The sequence below is a fragment of the Otolemur garnettii genome, unplaced genomic scaffold (genome assembly GCF_000181295.1).
Source record: "Otolemur garnettii isolate 467f Iridium unplaced genomic scaffold, OtoGar3 scaffold00209, whole genome shotgun sequence".
In the NCBI taxonomy this organism is placed as follows: domain Eukaryota; kingdom Metazoa; phylum Chordata; class Mammalia; order Primates; family Galagidae; genus Otolemur; species Otolemur garnettii.
Window position 1 is genome coordinate 1,203,174 of NW_003852604.1, and position 16,452 is coordinate 1,219,625.

General features: G+C 37.6%; 1 protein-coding gene across 1 annotated transcript; it reads right to left on the minus strand.

Moving 5' to 3' along the window:
- Positions 1-2,476: 2,476 nt before the first annotated feature.
- LOC100955717 (olfactory receptor 10Q1) lies at positions 2,477-3,500 on the minus strand. Its single transcript, XM_003801355.2, has one exon. It carries the CDS (start codon positions 3,458-3,460, stop codon positions 2,501-2,503), a length of 960 nt encoding a protein of 319 aa, XP_003801403.1. The 5' UTR covers positions 3,461-3,500; the 3' UTR covers positions 2,477-2,500.
- Positions 3,501-16,452: the final 12,952 nt, after the last annotated feature.

The following is a 16,452-nucleotide window of genomic DNA, read 5'->3' on the forward strand; positions in this document are numbered from 1 at the left end:
AACCCAGCCCTAGCCAAAAACTGCATAAAAAAAAAAATCAGAGAGTTTAGTTTCTCTCCTTCAGCATTTAAAGTACCCCCCCCCACACACACCACCTCAAACCACCTATTAGTCATCAACATCATCTGCTCCTGACAGCCAACCTTCAGCATCATCACAGTGATCCGGGAGTACCTAAAGCAGGTGATTCTCCTTCTCCCATATTATCAGAAGGTCAATAGTAGCTGAACACTGTCACAATGCCTATGTCATTCCCCTCATCTCATCAGTAGGCATTTTATCATCTTACATCATCATGAGAAGGGTGAGGAGAGAACAATAAAATAGAGAGAGAGACAGAAGGACCACATTAAAATAACTTTTATTCCAGTATATCATTATAATTGTTCTATTTTATTACAGCCAGTCCTTGGGTTATGAATGAGATAGGTTCTGAAGGTTTATTCTTAAGTTGAATTTGTATGTAAGTCAGAATAGGTGCATTTGCCTGTTACCTATAATAGCCTCTGTTCATAAGAGCAAGTTGTATGTAAGTTGGATGTTTGTAACTTGGGGATTACCTGTATTAGGTCCTTTTGTTAATTTCTTACTGTTACTAATTTATAAATTAAATTTATCATAAAATGTATGGGTAGTAAAAAACAGTATATGGAGGGTGTGGTGCTATCCATGGTTTCAGGCATCCACTGAGGGTCTTGGAACATATTCCCTTGGGATAAGAGAGGACTACTGTACAAGGACGGAAGATATTCCTAGTGTATTGTTAATTCATGACTGTTCCCAGAATAAGTCACATTTTGTAGTTTTTCTCCTTAGCCCCATAAAATCGGCTTAAAAATTAAAAGTATCCAAAGCAATTTTAAAGAGAAAAAGGAGTAACCAAAAAATAAAAATATTCTTATCTGATGGGAGGTTTATGTGCCAAATAAATCCACATGAACCTCGATTCCTTTTAGAAATTATTGTTTTTCTGACTGTAAGAAGAATATTGTTTTATTTTGGAAAACATAGACAATGCATAAGTAAATAAAGAAAATAAAAATGATTATTCATAAGTGTACAAATCACAGATAACAATTGTTAACTTTTTAGAGTATTTCTATGGATCATTAGGCATGTGTATTTTCATAAAATTGGAATCCTACAATAAATACAGGTTCACATCTTTATTTTATCATTTACAAGTATAATAATAACACTGTTCTTTATTATGAAATATTATTTTAGATGAGATTTTTAAGTCTGCCATATTTCTGTTGCTAATATTGTTGGAAATTAGATTTTAATCACTTCTCATACTGTTACTGTAAGGAATAACCTTATATTTTCAGTTTTGTTTGACCCCATTAATTTTCTGAGGTTTATTTTTTAGAATAAGAATTCTAAAATTAAAGAACAGAACATTTTCAAGGCTTTTGGTAAACTTAAGCCATCTGGCATCTAAAAAGTCCATACTGATGTCTTAGGCCAGTTTTAATTCCCACTGGCAGATACTTTGTCTTCTTGTAGTTGCTGACTAAAATCAGACCCTTTGCAGATGGGTTGTACCCCCCACCCCCCACCCCGCAGCTGTTCTAGGAGAGGTAATTCTGGTAAGAATTGTCCCTAGAGCCCTCTGCACCTCTGCGTTTCTCAGGGTGTAAATGGGAAGGTTGAGCGTTCTGGTGTCTGCTGCGAACACCAGAGAGGGGAGCGGATTCCACTTGAGGGTTTATTTAGACTTGAGACACAGGTACATGAAGCTCTAACAGACAGGCTGCCCCAGGACTGTGCCAGGTGGGAGGAACTTTAGCACCACCTGCTGAGCGCATCTGGGAGCAGCAGTCATTATGAAGGCCCGGCAGGTGGGGAGGCAGGTGGGAGAGCCACCAGCACCAACGGCTCATACAGGCAGTGCTGACATCCATCAGCTCGAGTTCTCCGCACTAGCGCAGCCAGCACATAGCAGGTGCTTAGTCAATGAAAGCAAATTCCTGTCCCCTCCCTGTCATGAACGAAAGAAAATGAAGGCAACCAGTGGGAGGTATGGCGTGAAGGAAATCTATGCATTCAGTAAGCTATGGTTTGCCATATGCCGACATCCGAAACAATAATACAAGCTATTTCTTTGAGTTAAATATGTCCTTCTGAACATTCCTTACTTAAGGCACCTTTTGCAGAATAAACTAACCTCACTGTCTCTTCAGGTGGCAACTTGCCTAAGGCCATCAGCCTTTCTTCACCGCCTGTCGGAGCTTCCTGAAGGAGCAATTGCCATCCATGAGGTGAGGGGCAGGTCCTTAAAGTAAAGGAGGCTGAAGAGGCTGAAAAGACGTCGAGAGTTTTGTTCAAATTTTCAAACCTTATTAAAGCACTTCAGGAAAATGAGAGCAGATTGTGGACGTTGAGCAAATATGCCTCCCAAATAAATATCAGATGCAAAGCGTGGGAAAGTAAAGACTCCATTTGTCCTGTGGAGTTCATTGACACAACAGACGGACGCCCCAGTTTCCCTAAGGCTTCAATCGACGCCAGAGGCTGCTTTACTGATGATGGCATTCCTGAGAGCACCTTTGACGTCCTTGTTCCTAAGGGTGTAAATCAAGGGGTTCAGTAAGGGGGTGACGAAAGTGTAGACCAAGGCGATTTGGCGGTCCTCATCCTCGGAGGTGCTGGATTGGGGGCGCAGGTAGACCAGGCTGCAGCAGCCGTACTGCAGCAAGACCACCGTGAGGTGCGAGGAGCAGGTGGAGAAGGCCCGGTGGCGGCCCTCGGCCGAGCGGATGCGCAGGATGGCCAAGGTGATGAACACGTAGGAGACACAGATAAGCAGGAAGGGGACAGTCAGCACGAGGATGCCCACGACGTAGAGGACGGCCTGGTGCACGCGGATGTCAGCACAGGCCAGGCGCAGGACCGGAGGCACGTCGCAGAGGAAGTGGTTGATTTCTCGGCGGTGCCCGCAGAAGGGCAGCGTGAAGATCAAGGCGGTGAGCTGCAGGGAGAGGGAGAGCGCCAGGCCCAGGGCGCCGACCACCATCTGCACACACAGCTTCTGGGTCATGATGAGGGTGTAGTGCAGCGGGTGGCAGACGGCCACATAGCGGTCATAGGCCATGACTGCCAAGAGAAAACAGTCTGTGCTGCCAAGGGTAACAAAGAAGAACATTTGGGCCCCACATCCGGCCAGCGGAATGGGCTTCTGGGCTCCCAGAATGTTGGAAAGCATCAAGGGCACCACGACGGTGGTGTAGCAGATCTCCAGGAAAGAGAGATTGGACAGGAAGAAGTACATGGGGGTGCGGAGGGAGGTGTGTGTGCACACCACGCAGATGATGGCTGTGTTGCCACAAAGGATCAGCAAATAGAGGAGGAGGAAGAGGAGGAAGAGAAGGGCCTGGAATTCGGGGACTGTGGTGAACACGCGGAACACGAAGTCGGTGGGGCCGGAGTGGTTGAGGACAGGTGTCCAGGCAAACATGCCTTCTGCAAAAGAAGCGGAGAAAGTGCTGAGCCCTTATTTGTTGATTCACTTTACTGTTTGAGTAAAAGCAGGGATTTTAAATCTGATTTAGAATGACCCAGTCAGTATCCAGCATCCAATATTCATATTGTGAATGAGTTGACAACAGAATATATTTTTCCGTGGGAATCTTCATGAAGGGACTAGACTTTAACTGTGAATGTTCCTGGGGACAAGACATGTAGATCTTATTATCATTATTATTTTACTCTGGTATTTTTAATCCAATTGAAGAGAACTAACTTTTGCTTGCATTTAATTAAAGAATTGGTAGGGTTGTACATGTTTTAAAATCAGTTAAGTGCATGTATTGTTTACTTTCTTGGTAAACATTCTCATTGAAATATAACAGAGAAATTCACAAATCCTGAACTACAGCTTCACCTATTTCTTTTTTTTTTTTTAACATAGTCAATAATCACGACCAAGATTAAGGAATAGAACAGAAACCTACAAGTGTCCTTGTGTCTTATCAGTCTTTATCCCTCAAGAAAGTCATCACATTGATTCTGACTTTTATACTTGCAGACTAGTTTAACTGTGTTTCACTGTATAGATGAAATGACAAAGGATGTACTTTAGTGTAACCGGATTCACCATCATGTCCGCAAAGATTATTCTTGCTGTTCTTTGTAGCCATACTCCGCTTTTTCTCCCATTTCTTTACAGTATCCCATTGTATGGCTATGTTATGAGCTATTCATGAGTTGTTCACTTTGAATTCAGTTGTTTGACTCCATATAAAACTAGGCAAGTACCTTTATTTCAATTTTCTAATACATACTCTTCACGTACTTCCTTTCATTTGAATATTGTCTCTAAATTTCTAACCAGGATCCTAAACTATTGGACTCAGATGGATTTAAATGGACAAGAGCTAAATATAATAAGGTTAAAACTAAAGGGAGCTTCCTGAGATAAGAAAAGGAAATAAGGCAGCTAAAAATGCAATAGCAGAACTAGATTTGGCATCAGAAGAATGAAGAGAATAAGAAAGTTTTTTAAGCATCTGGCAAGGGGAAACTAGCTATAAGTTAAGCATTTTCAGGTTAGACTACAACTTTATTTTTAATACAAAAATTAAGGAAACAATAGAATAATATCTACAGAGTATTAAGGAAAATAGATTGTTGTGGAAGCATGCTATATTCAGTCCTTAGCGATTTATATTAAAAAGTAACAGAAAGACCTTCTCATATTTACAAGGGCTTTAGGATATATATGATTCTAACTACAATTAAAAACATCCCTCAACAAAGATTCCAGTTGCTGGGTGATTAATCAGAATACATAATTAGGGCTGGTAAAATTGTAATGTAAAATAATAGGCCTTGAAAAATCAAACTGTAAGATATGAATTTAACATTAAATAATTAATACGAATATTGCTGAGAGCAAAGAAGTATATCCAAGAATAATCCTTTCTTTCTGTTTTTTTTGAAACAGTTTGTCTGGGCTAGAGTGCCATGATGTCAGCCCAGCTCACAGCAAACTCAAACTCCTGGGCTCAAGCAATCCTCCTGCCTCAGACTCATAAGTAGCTGGGAGTATAGGCACCAACCTCCATGCCCACCTAATTTTTCTATTTTTAGTGGAGACAGGGTTTCACTCTTGCTCAGACTGGTCTCCAATTCCTGAGCTCAGGCAATCCTCTCGCCTTGTTTTCCAGAGGCTAGGATTACAGGTGTGAGCCACCGCACCCGGCCCCAAGAATAATTATTTTAAAAATATGCAATATAAAATACAAATGATGGAATTAAAAAAATGAAAAAGTAAAACACCATAAAAATCTATTTTTATTAGTATTCAAATAAATATAAAATTAAACCAAATGGTGTATAATTTTCTGTTTACAAACTGATAATGGGAAAAAATAATTCCTGGATTAAAGATGCAAAGAGAGATATATTCTAAAATATGTTACTGGAAGTATGAATTGCTATAAAAATTTGTGGAGTGTAATTAGGTAATGTAATGAAAGACTTGCAGAAATCTATATGCTTTGATTTAGCAATATTGGTTTTAAGAATTTATTCTTATAAATTAACCATGTGCATAAAATTGTTGACAGGAATGTTCATCACAGTTTTTAATATAGTGGTAAAAATTGTATCAAATTAAGTATCTATAATAGGAGATTGTTCATATTAATTGTGGTTTATTCATTTGATGGGACAGTGTGCAATAGTTTAAAATTACATTGTGCAAAAATATTTAATAAGATTGAGAAGACTCATAAAAAGCAGATTATACAATAGCATTATGACATGCTTTAATTAAAAATTTTTATCTATTTACAAAAAGTAGAACATACCTCAAAATATTAACAGTGCATATTACTAGGTGGGTGGCCTTGTGGATCTTTTTGCTTATGGCTCATGCTTTTCTGTGTTTAAAAATTTTACAATGAACATACGCAGTTTTGTAATCATACAATGAATTGAAAGTCTTCTTTATTTTCTTTGGTATTTCAATTAGTCTGAGGAAAGAAGGATACTAGTGTGTCAATCACACGGATTTTGTAGCTAGATTTGCATTTGAAAACTACTCTTCTTGCTTGCTAATTTAATTTTCACAATGAGCATATTCCTTGACGAAACTTGGTTTCCTAATGTGGAACTGAGGTTGTGAATATGGACCCTTATAGAAAATTTATGAAGGTTACAAGTTTCTAACATGTAGTATTTCTGAGACGTAATGCACCTGCCCTTCTGCCCCTTTTCTTGTAACAATGCTTTCCTTCCATAGTTACTCTTGGGTTCTTATCTTTTTCAGAGTGGAGAGTGAGCTTTCTCTAGAGCAGTCGCTCTGCTAAACCTTAAACAGTAAGATGAAGAGTGAAAGAGAATAGGAAGAAGAAAAAAAACAGATGAGAGATTTCAGGACAGGGTTGTAGTTATACAGGGTGGATATAAAGTGTGTGTACAGCTTACTGCATTAAACTATTTTAATTGCACATGAACTTTATGTACACCCTGTGTATGGGCAAAACCAAATGAAGATAGACTTTGACTCAGGAAACCTTTTAAAAGTGATTCTGTCTTATTAGACACGAACATCAATGATCAACATTGCACTTAAATAGGAACATTTCCCCCCAACTTTCCATAAACTGCAACCATAAATATCATTTCTATTAAGTTAATTGTTTCAGATTTGGGGTAAAATTTTTGTGAACATTTCTCTTTTACTGCAGTTCTCCACTAGAATTAACTGATTCTGCCATCTAAATTCAGTCATGTTGGCCACTTGCTGAAGTAGTACATCTATTGGCACAAATGGAGTATCTGACCATTTCAAGAGTGTCATCTGGCTAATGGATGAGGGATTAACTGCATCTGAAAGTTAATAAAAATCTTTCATGGGCCATTTCTTTATTTCATGTCTAAAAGTTGTCTGTGCATATATGCCACATTTTCTTTATCCCTTCATCTGTTGATGGATACTTAAGTTGATTGCAGAATGCTGCAATGAATATGGAAGTACAGATATGGGAGGTCTAACAATCAAGTTTGTGAACTTGCCCTAGCAAAAATGCTATATACCTCATTGGTGAATATCACTACAGCACCTTGGAAGTACTTCCCTTGGGAAGCTATCCACTAACACCAGTGCCTAGTCTACCTTTCAAACAAATTTTGAACCTCTTTTTCTGGAAGAGCCATCAGAGCTGTTGATATATTTCCTTTATCTTTGGGTAAAGAAAAAAGTCATTGGGGGCCAAATCAGGTGAGTAGCGAGGGTGTTCCAAAATAGTTCTTTGTTTACTGACTAAAAACTCCCTCATAAACAATGCCACATTAGCTGGTGCATTGTGAGACACTGACATACCAAGGTTATGAACCCTTACTGAGTTGTTTTTACAGTGCTGCCAACATAACCTCACAGTGGCAAGTTCATAAACTTAATTGTCAGATCTCATATCTCTCCAACATACTGACTTCATTTCTTTTGGATAATATACCCAGTAGTGGGATTACTGGATCATAACGGTTGTTTTATTTATAATTTTTTGAGAAATCTCCATACTGTTTTCCATTTGCCAGTTAAAAAATAATAAAATAGCTCTGTGCAAATAAATTTATATATTTTGGATCTGTATCATCTTATTGTATGACATGAGGCATTCAAAACTTTATCACCCAAAGTTGTTCTTAGAGGAACTCTCAACCTTTCCATCTTCTCTACCCATATGATTCACCTGACTTCCGGGTTCCTCTATTGTTTCCTTGGGGAGCTGACACTTAAAACACCCACTCCCGACAAGGCCAGTTTGATAAACATTTAAAACAGCAATATTTAGGCTACATAAGGGCAAGGATGTCTGTCTTGTTCACATCTGATTGATGTGATTTCATTTGAACTAAATCGAATTAATTCACAGTTAAATCTCATATCCTTTAAACTCCCTTTAAAAGCCAATATTCAGTGGCACCTTCTGTAACTCCATCATGAGATTTAATTATTATTGCCCTACAAAGATTGGAGCTTTTCTCAGTTCAGTGGTTAAATATTTACATTTGTTTGCTGAGTGCAGCAAGAGAGATCTTGGTGGGAGGGACTCAGTTGATAAATGGACAATAAGAAGCACAGCAGTTAAGTGATATATTTTGCTGAACTAGTAACTTTGCTGAACTAGGTAAAATCGAGAAGTTCATCTAGCTACCAGTTATCCCTCAATGGTTGATGGTCAGTCTTGTGGTGTGTAATGTACACACACTGCTAATACATAAACACTGTGCATATAAAACCGAAACACTTGAAAATGTTAGGGAGCCATGGAACCATGGAAAAGCCCAGTCATAGGTCAAATATGTGCCTATCTATGAAATACATATGAAGTAGAATCCCTACCTCTGTGAGGGAACTCAAGAGGCATTTAGTCTTACTCCCTATAACCTTCAAGCAAGAACTGAGACTCATCGAGATTAAAGCTTTGCCCTAAGGCATATGGTTAAGTTATTGTCATACCTGAAGCCAGAATCCACCTTCTATTAGATACTAATCTACACAATGTCGTCACTATTTCTCTCTTTCCACATCAGAAACTATGCAACATAGTTAAGAGAGTGAAAACAGCCAGGCACAAAGGACACACTGATATGATTCTGGCCACGGAGCTGAAACAAATGCCCAGACTCAGTCATGCTATTGTGCACCCTGGTAGGGGAGACAGTGTCCTGGGTAGAATAATTCAATAACCCTTCAATACTTTTCTTGCCTCAGATTATTTCCACTAAAGGTAATGGCCATTGTGCCACTCTTTAGCTAATTACACTGTTAGGAGATATTTGATCTTTCAAGAGTGTGAGTGCTAGATCTGCCATTTCCTGCATGGAGAACCACAGACTAAGTTATGAATCTTTATAAATCTCAGGTTTTTGTCTACAAAGGATACGATATGGTGATATATCATAGGATATATGTATAGTCTTGTCTACAAAGGCTATGATATTGCAGAGTTACTGTGAGGATTAACAGTGAGGCTCATTAAGTGCACTGCCTGACTTCTAGTAAGTTTCTTTTCTCACTCTCCTAGTCGTATTTGCAGCCCTAGCTCTATTGAACCACTTTCTACTCCTTGCCATGATTGCTCTCACTCTGAGTACTTCAAATAACCTCTGCCTTGGACACTCCTTCAGAACCTACTCCATCTTCAGAGCTCACTGATCTCATCTTTCCCCAACTAGTGATAGGTGCCTTTTCTATGAACTTCCAGAAAATTTTCTTCTCACCTCAACCATAAGGCCACTGTGCCTTATCAACAAGTAAGCCAGGGAGGAAAACATTAATTATCTGTTGTAATCTTAAGTCTTGGGCTTAGCTATGTGGAGGGATTTAAGAGAATTACAAGGCATGGTGACCACATAAGAAAGGAATTCAAATGTACTCAATACTTCTATGAAACAGACTTATATTTACTCAAACATTCTTATGAAAGATAGATCACAACTATAGCCCAGGATGAAGGGGAGAAATGGAGGGGGAAGGGAAAGGAGGAGGGAGGTTTGATAGAGGGAGGGTAAACGGCAGGACCACACCTATGGAGCATATTGCAAGGGTACAAGTCAAATCTATCAAGTGTAGAACATAAATGTCTTAACACAATAATCAAGTAAGTGAGACAAAAGCTATATTTATTAGTTTGATGTAAGCATGTCCAATTGTACAAAAAACCCCAACACATTGTACCCCACATATGCATAAATGTATTCATGATCTAGGTGTATGTGACTTAATAAAAAAAAAAAAGGAATTCAAACATCCTCTGGGAAACTCACTTCTAAAGTGTGCTCTTTAGAACATGAATTCTACATGAAACCTTAGATATGAAAGTTTTTGTGGTTAAATTGGAAAACATTCACAATTTTCATCAGATATTCATATGTTAATTCATATCAACACAATAGTGTTTTATGAGGTCTTGATGTAAAGCAGCTAGCTTAATTTTACTTCAAATTATTTCCAACTCTATTTCACCACAGAATATATTTTTTCTTATGTAACACCATTAAATTGTCTAGAATTTAATGATGCTGCTTCAAAAAAGTGAGTTCCAAGCCTTTCTTTTTAGGATGGGCCTATGGAAGAACATTGAAAGAAAAGGCAGAAGATTTTAATTCCATGCTGGCTTTACATTTTTAGGCATATGCTGTTAGGAAATGCAATCATTTATCAGAGCTCCCTTTTCAGTATCTATAAAAGTGGATACTCTGATAACTCATTCTTGTCCACAATTTAATATTAATCATATAAACAAATTATAAAGCATTATAAAATTTATTATTTTTATAAAGAAAATCAAAATCAAAGCAAATAAATTAAGTCTTTTAAGATGTTCTCTTACCGCTTTGAAATTTGCTTCAGTCCATCAGCCACCTATGGAAATTCACAAATGAGGTTAGGTTGGCTGGGATACTAAGAATTCTGCAGTAGATAATTGCGGGAGCTCTACCAGAGAGGCCTTAGCAATCTTCTTTTTACAGGGCAAATGGAATTAGGGTTCATGAACTTTGTGGTGTACAGCACCTTCTGGAGGGAAAAAGTAGACAATATATGATATCCTCATACTGTCTGGATGACAATGGAGAAATATTCCATATATGCATACTCAGGAGGACAATCACATCTTAGAAATTTGGGATGAGGGTGGAATAGGGTGAAAGGGACGTCCTTTGGAAGTGTGATACTATGGAATAATCCTACCTGGAGTCCTGAATGAGAACGCCTATGTCCTCAATGATAGAAAATAGATTCTGATGTATTTATTCAGAGTCCAGTCTTGCCTAGTGTAGTCAGATTATTTAGTGTCCTATCTGAAATCTCTTTAAAATTAATGGGTCCCCAAAGACGAGGAATTTCCCCGATGGTTTCTCCTAAGCTGAACCCAACTAGAGAAAATATTTGAAAACAATGAGTAGGGTTGATTGACTAAGGCAAAATGGATGAGCAGGTCTTGTGTGTGGTCACTGTAGTCATTGTTGTCTGGGGATTCTACTCAGGTATCCTTGTTCCTTTTCTGGATGCATCAGGTATTTATGGTGTTGCATTCCAGAAATGTCTTCCCCAAGAGTGTGGTTGAAGGCAGGTGTTTCTTCCAGCTTGACCTCAAGGAACACTTGTATTGCACAAATCCAACAGTAGTCTAGGTATCTTGAGATCTGGGATCCAGTTGTTGTTCTGCCATGTGGTTTGAGCTGTTGACTTCAGGCAACCAGTGAATCTCTTACATGGCTTCCTCATCTGTGATATAAGGTGTTGGATTACATGAAATCCATGGGTCTTTCCAGCTCTAAAATTCTATAAACTGAATTTATCTTGAGAAGCAGAACATTTATGAAGGACTTTCCTATCAATATCATACTTATTTCTGTCTTTTGATCAAGTTTTCTCTCTGCTGTTACTTTCATAATTCTTAAAGCTTTATTTTTTGTAATTATAGCTGTCACCCAGACTCTTAGCTTAACCATATTATTTTTTTTGTTTCTTCTTCTCGACATCTATCTTGATCTTATATACTTAAAATCACATGCTTTTCCTTCACTGATACTATTAAGTTTTCACCATATTCAGATTCAGCCTCCTGACTCATGTCCACTATCAACAATACATCTTTAATCATTATGTAACAAATATTTATTGAATTTCTACTATAAGTCAGGCCCTATTCTCAATGCTTAGGATGATACATCAGTTTTCAAGATAGGCAAAAATTTTGCCCTTATAGAGATTGCATTCTTGGAGGGATGAGATGGAATAAGTAATTAATAAAAAATAAGAACATTTAATAGTGTGTTAGAAAGGGCGAGTGCTACTGAGAAAAACTAAAATGGTGAGGGCACCGGGAGGATGTGAATGAAAAAGGATGAGCTGTCCGTGGCAGGTACAGATGACTGCTTTAGACAAGGCATTCAGAGATGGCCTCTGAAACGGTGACAGACCGTGATCTGAGAGGTGCCAAGACAGTCAGGAGAGTAAGAAGAGGTCATAGCATGTAAAAAGGTCTTTACTGAGAGCAAAACAAGCACATAAAATTTATTCATAAAAGTCCCCAAAATTTAAAATCCATTTGAGTAAACACAACTTTATACTTTATAGTCTAATGGCAATCAATGGTCAGTCAAAGGAGTTCATCCTGGATCTTGGTACATACAAAATGTAGTTAAATGAATATGAAGACATTATTTAGTCTTATTTTCTATTTATCTGGATTCTTTTATTTTATGAGACAGAGTCTCACTTTGTGTGGCGCAGGGAGTACTAGATGCCAGGGCCGTGGCTGCACTGCTGGGTCCAGTTCATGCTATGATGCCGCCGCCCTCTGGGTGAATGTGGTGGTATGTTGGTGGGGCCCTAAAGATGTGATGATATGAGGGATATTTGATCCCAGTGAAGGACGTTTTCTGCTGTTGGCTCTGCCATTTTGTAGCCCCCTGGGTTTCAAGAGGTAGGGGGCACCCAGTGTAAATTTCCTCTCTGGAATAGTTAAGTCATGTGAAGTCCCTATACAGGGCTCAGGGCTTGCAAAGGCTTTGGGGCTTTCATGTGGCTAGAATTGCAGATGTCCGTGGTGGGGATGTGGGCTGCTGGAGGTCTCTTGTTTACCTTTTTTCTGCAGGGGGGAGTGCCTGTTAGCTCTGAGTTCCTCCTAGCCAGACACTTTATTTCCCTCTGCATGCTGCTATCTCAAAGTCTTTTGATTAAGAGGGCCTTGGTCACCTCTTTGCTGAATTCCAGTTTTCTCTATTTGCTACCCACCAGAGAGGTAGCAAATATTTATTTATAAAATCATAGCTGTGTACATTAATTAAATCATAGCTCTGTCCATTAATGCAGTCATGGGATACAGTGTGCTGGTTTTATATATAATTTGAAATATTTTCACCAAACTGGTTAACATAACCTTCATGGCATTTTCTTAGTTATTGTTATACAACATTTATATTCTAAATTTAGAAAGATTCCCATTTCTTTGTGGAGGAGGGGAGAGCTGGGCACCTCTATTCACCCACCTTTAGGATGCTTCCTATTGTAAAATATTTAGAATCTTTTGTGGAAATGTACTTTTAAGAATACTTTGTAACTTTTGTCTGGATGCTCATATAATGCAGAAGACTTTTGTTTTTGTGTTTTATTTTTCCTTGGAGTTAGTGCTTTCAACTTTTTTTATTTTTTTAAATCTCTTTTAAATTGAACCTATAGTGAAACTTCCATGGCACACTTAAATTATGTTGCTCAAAAAAAAAAAAAAGAATAAAAAAAGAATATACTTACTGTGCTTTGAACTTGTTTTGAAAATAATGTAATTAATGATTTTTAATTAATTTTCATGGCACACCTAAGATCCTGTCATACTACATTAGTCGAAAATCACTGTTTTGAGCTATCGGTTGTTTTCAATGAGTTTTTTTTTCTGTTATCTTACCCATATTCCTGGGGTCTCTGCTTCAGAGCATATATTAAGGGATCATGATTTTTGTCTTCAGAAACATATGGGCCCCAAGCCACTAGATGGCTTGACTTACTGTTTATGTGACTTTCTTGACTTTCAAGGGAAAATGTATTTTTCTGGATATAAGCACTCTTTATGCTCAGTGAGAACCATTCAGATCTTAATTTTGTGTATGTACTCTGGTTCTCATACTCTACCACTAATGACTATGGCTGATCATTTCCAAGTGTGGATACCAAAAATTTGCACATCACTGTACACGTACACCATGCTTCCCATCAAAAGACAGAGTTTATATACTCTCTTCCCCAAACACACATATCTTGAATTTGGGATGTCTTCATGACTTCCTTTGATCAACAAAATAAAGTGGATGGGAATTTCTAGTACTGGCTAGACTATGCTTTAAAAGTTTGTAGCTTTCACTTTTAATCTCTCTATCCATAAGTCATACCAAGAAGCTTGTGCTGGACTACTGAATGCACAGAGAGAGGCTTTGACAGAACCCATCACCCAAGACTGGTGAATGAAGCTATTTTGGATGTATCAGCTCCAGTGTAATTCTCAGCTGGATGCAACTGCATCAGTAACTTTGGCAAGCACAGAACAGAAGAATCACCCTGTTGAATCTAGCCAAACCACAGAATCATGAGAATTAACAATTAGTTATTGTTTTAAGCCATTAAATTTTGAAATTGTTGGTTTTTTTTAGCAACAGTTAATTGACATATGGATCACTTTAGAAAACTGGAAATCCCAGTTTGCCAGTAGCTATCCCAGCTTTAATCTCCACTAACAACTCTGAGTTATCATTATTTTATGTCTATGATGAACTTAACTTGGTCTTTAAAAATATTTTAACCACAGTTGTGTTTTTAAAAATGTATATCTTTCATCAATCATTTCATTGTGTTTTTGGAGTACAATGGGAGAATAGTTCTTTCATTTCACTTATTCCTACTAAAAATATTACAAACTGAAATGCTGTTCTCTCACCCCAATACTTCTTACAAGGCTAATATTTTTGGCAAATCTCAAAGTAAAAGAACTCTCTCAGGTAAGTTTACCTTTTCATTGTTGCTCCTAAAACACTCAAGTCTGACTATGGGGCAGAAGTAAAGCCTATTTGATTAACTCAGTAGAAAATTCCAAGTGAGCAGTTTATACATGTTCCTGTAGGCACCTTTCATAACCCTGTCTGTACGACACCTTCTCGCCAATTCTCTTCCTTTCTTCCCTCTCAACATATCCCAAATAATGATAATAATAGTAATAATAATATATCTCATGTTTATATTCTGATAAGATTAAATAAATTTAGCAATTCTTTGAAAAAAATTCAGAATGATAAAAGCAAATTAAATTTTAAATGAACTTTTCAGGTAGGTGTGTTGTAATATCCATTATATTACAAACAAAATGGAAATGCAGAGTTTAAGTGGTTTTCTCCTGTCACACAGACATGGAGAGGCAGAGCCAGGATGTAAACTCAGATAATTTGGGTCAGGGCCCCATGAAACTTTTAAAAATTGCCTGTCTGTAAACTTCCATGTAATCGCTTATTTAATTATGTAACTAACAAGGAATTACTGTCTTTAAAATGCTATTGATAAATGAACATATATAACCGGCAAGTTAAATGCTATCTAAGATAATGAATAACAGAGAATTTAAAAAAAGACACAAAAATCATCTTAAAAGCCCTGAAAAACTGAAGAAATATCAGCTCCTTACCAGGATATACATGAAAGGAAAACATAAGTCCAGGAAAGCAACTGAACATGGTAGCTACTTTTATTTTCCCAGAAAGTGGGGCTGGGTTGGAGGACACCTATGAGACAGGAGGATATAATAAAAGCTCGGAGCTTCCCAAAGTATGAGTCTAACATATGAACTCGAGATACCAAAGTCTACACCAAGATAGCTGTGTTTTAGATTTTTGGAAGAACAATAATGAACCCCTTTAATAATTCAGGAAATCCCCAGCCTGTTTCAATTGAAAAAGATGCTAAAATTAGGAAGTAAATTGTTAGGAAAGTGTATTCTGCAGAGAAATCCAAAGATGCTAGTGCTTTGGAAGGATAAAAAGTATTCACTCTCACAGAGACTATTTGAAGACATTAGGTGTGTGTATTTCCTTAACAATCTCAGCAGAAGCCAAGAATATGAGATTATTCAGGAAAGATACATGGAGGACCCTCTGGTCTAATGGAGTAAATTCCTATGACATACATAGGAAACCCACAAGATTTTTAAGAAAATAATATCAGTAGAATCTTTGATAGCCTACATTGAAAGGGACAGAGAAGAGAAGAAATGAAATAAAGCTGTCAGACTCCTAAAATTATATAAGCAGGATATGGGCTAATGAAACTATTTAGCTGAAAATACATGCTATCATTTTTGAAGAAGGAAGGATGACACTGAGGACAGAGCCATGAGCTTGGAGGGTGGCTCCTTAAATCAGGGAGGATGGATTCTTTGGCCCAGTTGGCAGAACCATGAGCTGCAGACGATTAGTCCCAGGTCTTAAAAACTAATGGAGTTTTCCTTGTTTAGTTTCAACATTTCTTGGGATTAATAATTCCTTTTTTTCCCCATTTCTTTTTCTATCCTTTGGAATGAGACTATCTGTAACCATTATTCTATTCATATTCCCTCATTGTATTTTGGAAGTGGATATTTTATTTTCTGAGTTCAAAAGTCCACAGATGGAGAAGAATTTTGCCCCAGAATAATTTATATGCAGAGTCTTACCTATATCTTGATTTAGATGGTTTAGATGATGGGATTTGGGACATTTAGGTGAGACTCTGGACTGGCAATATTTAGGTGAGAGTTGATACTATAATGGGTTGAGACTTTTGGGGATGTTGGGATAATAAGAGCATAAAGGACTGTAAGTGGAATTAAAATGTTGAAAGTTTTGGACAAAGGATATTACCAGCAAAAAGAAAAGAATTGGTTAATGATAAAATGGGTAACTCATCAGTGAGAT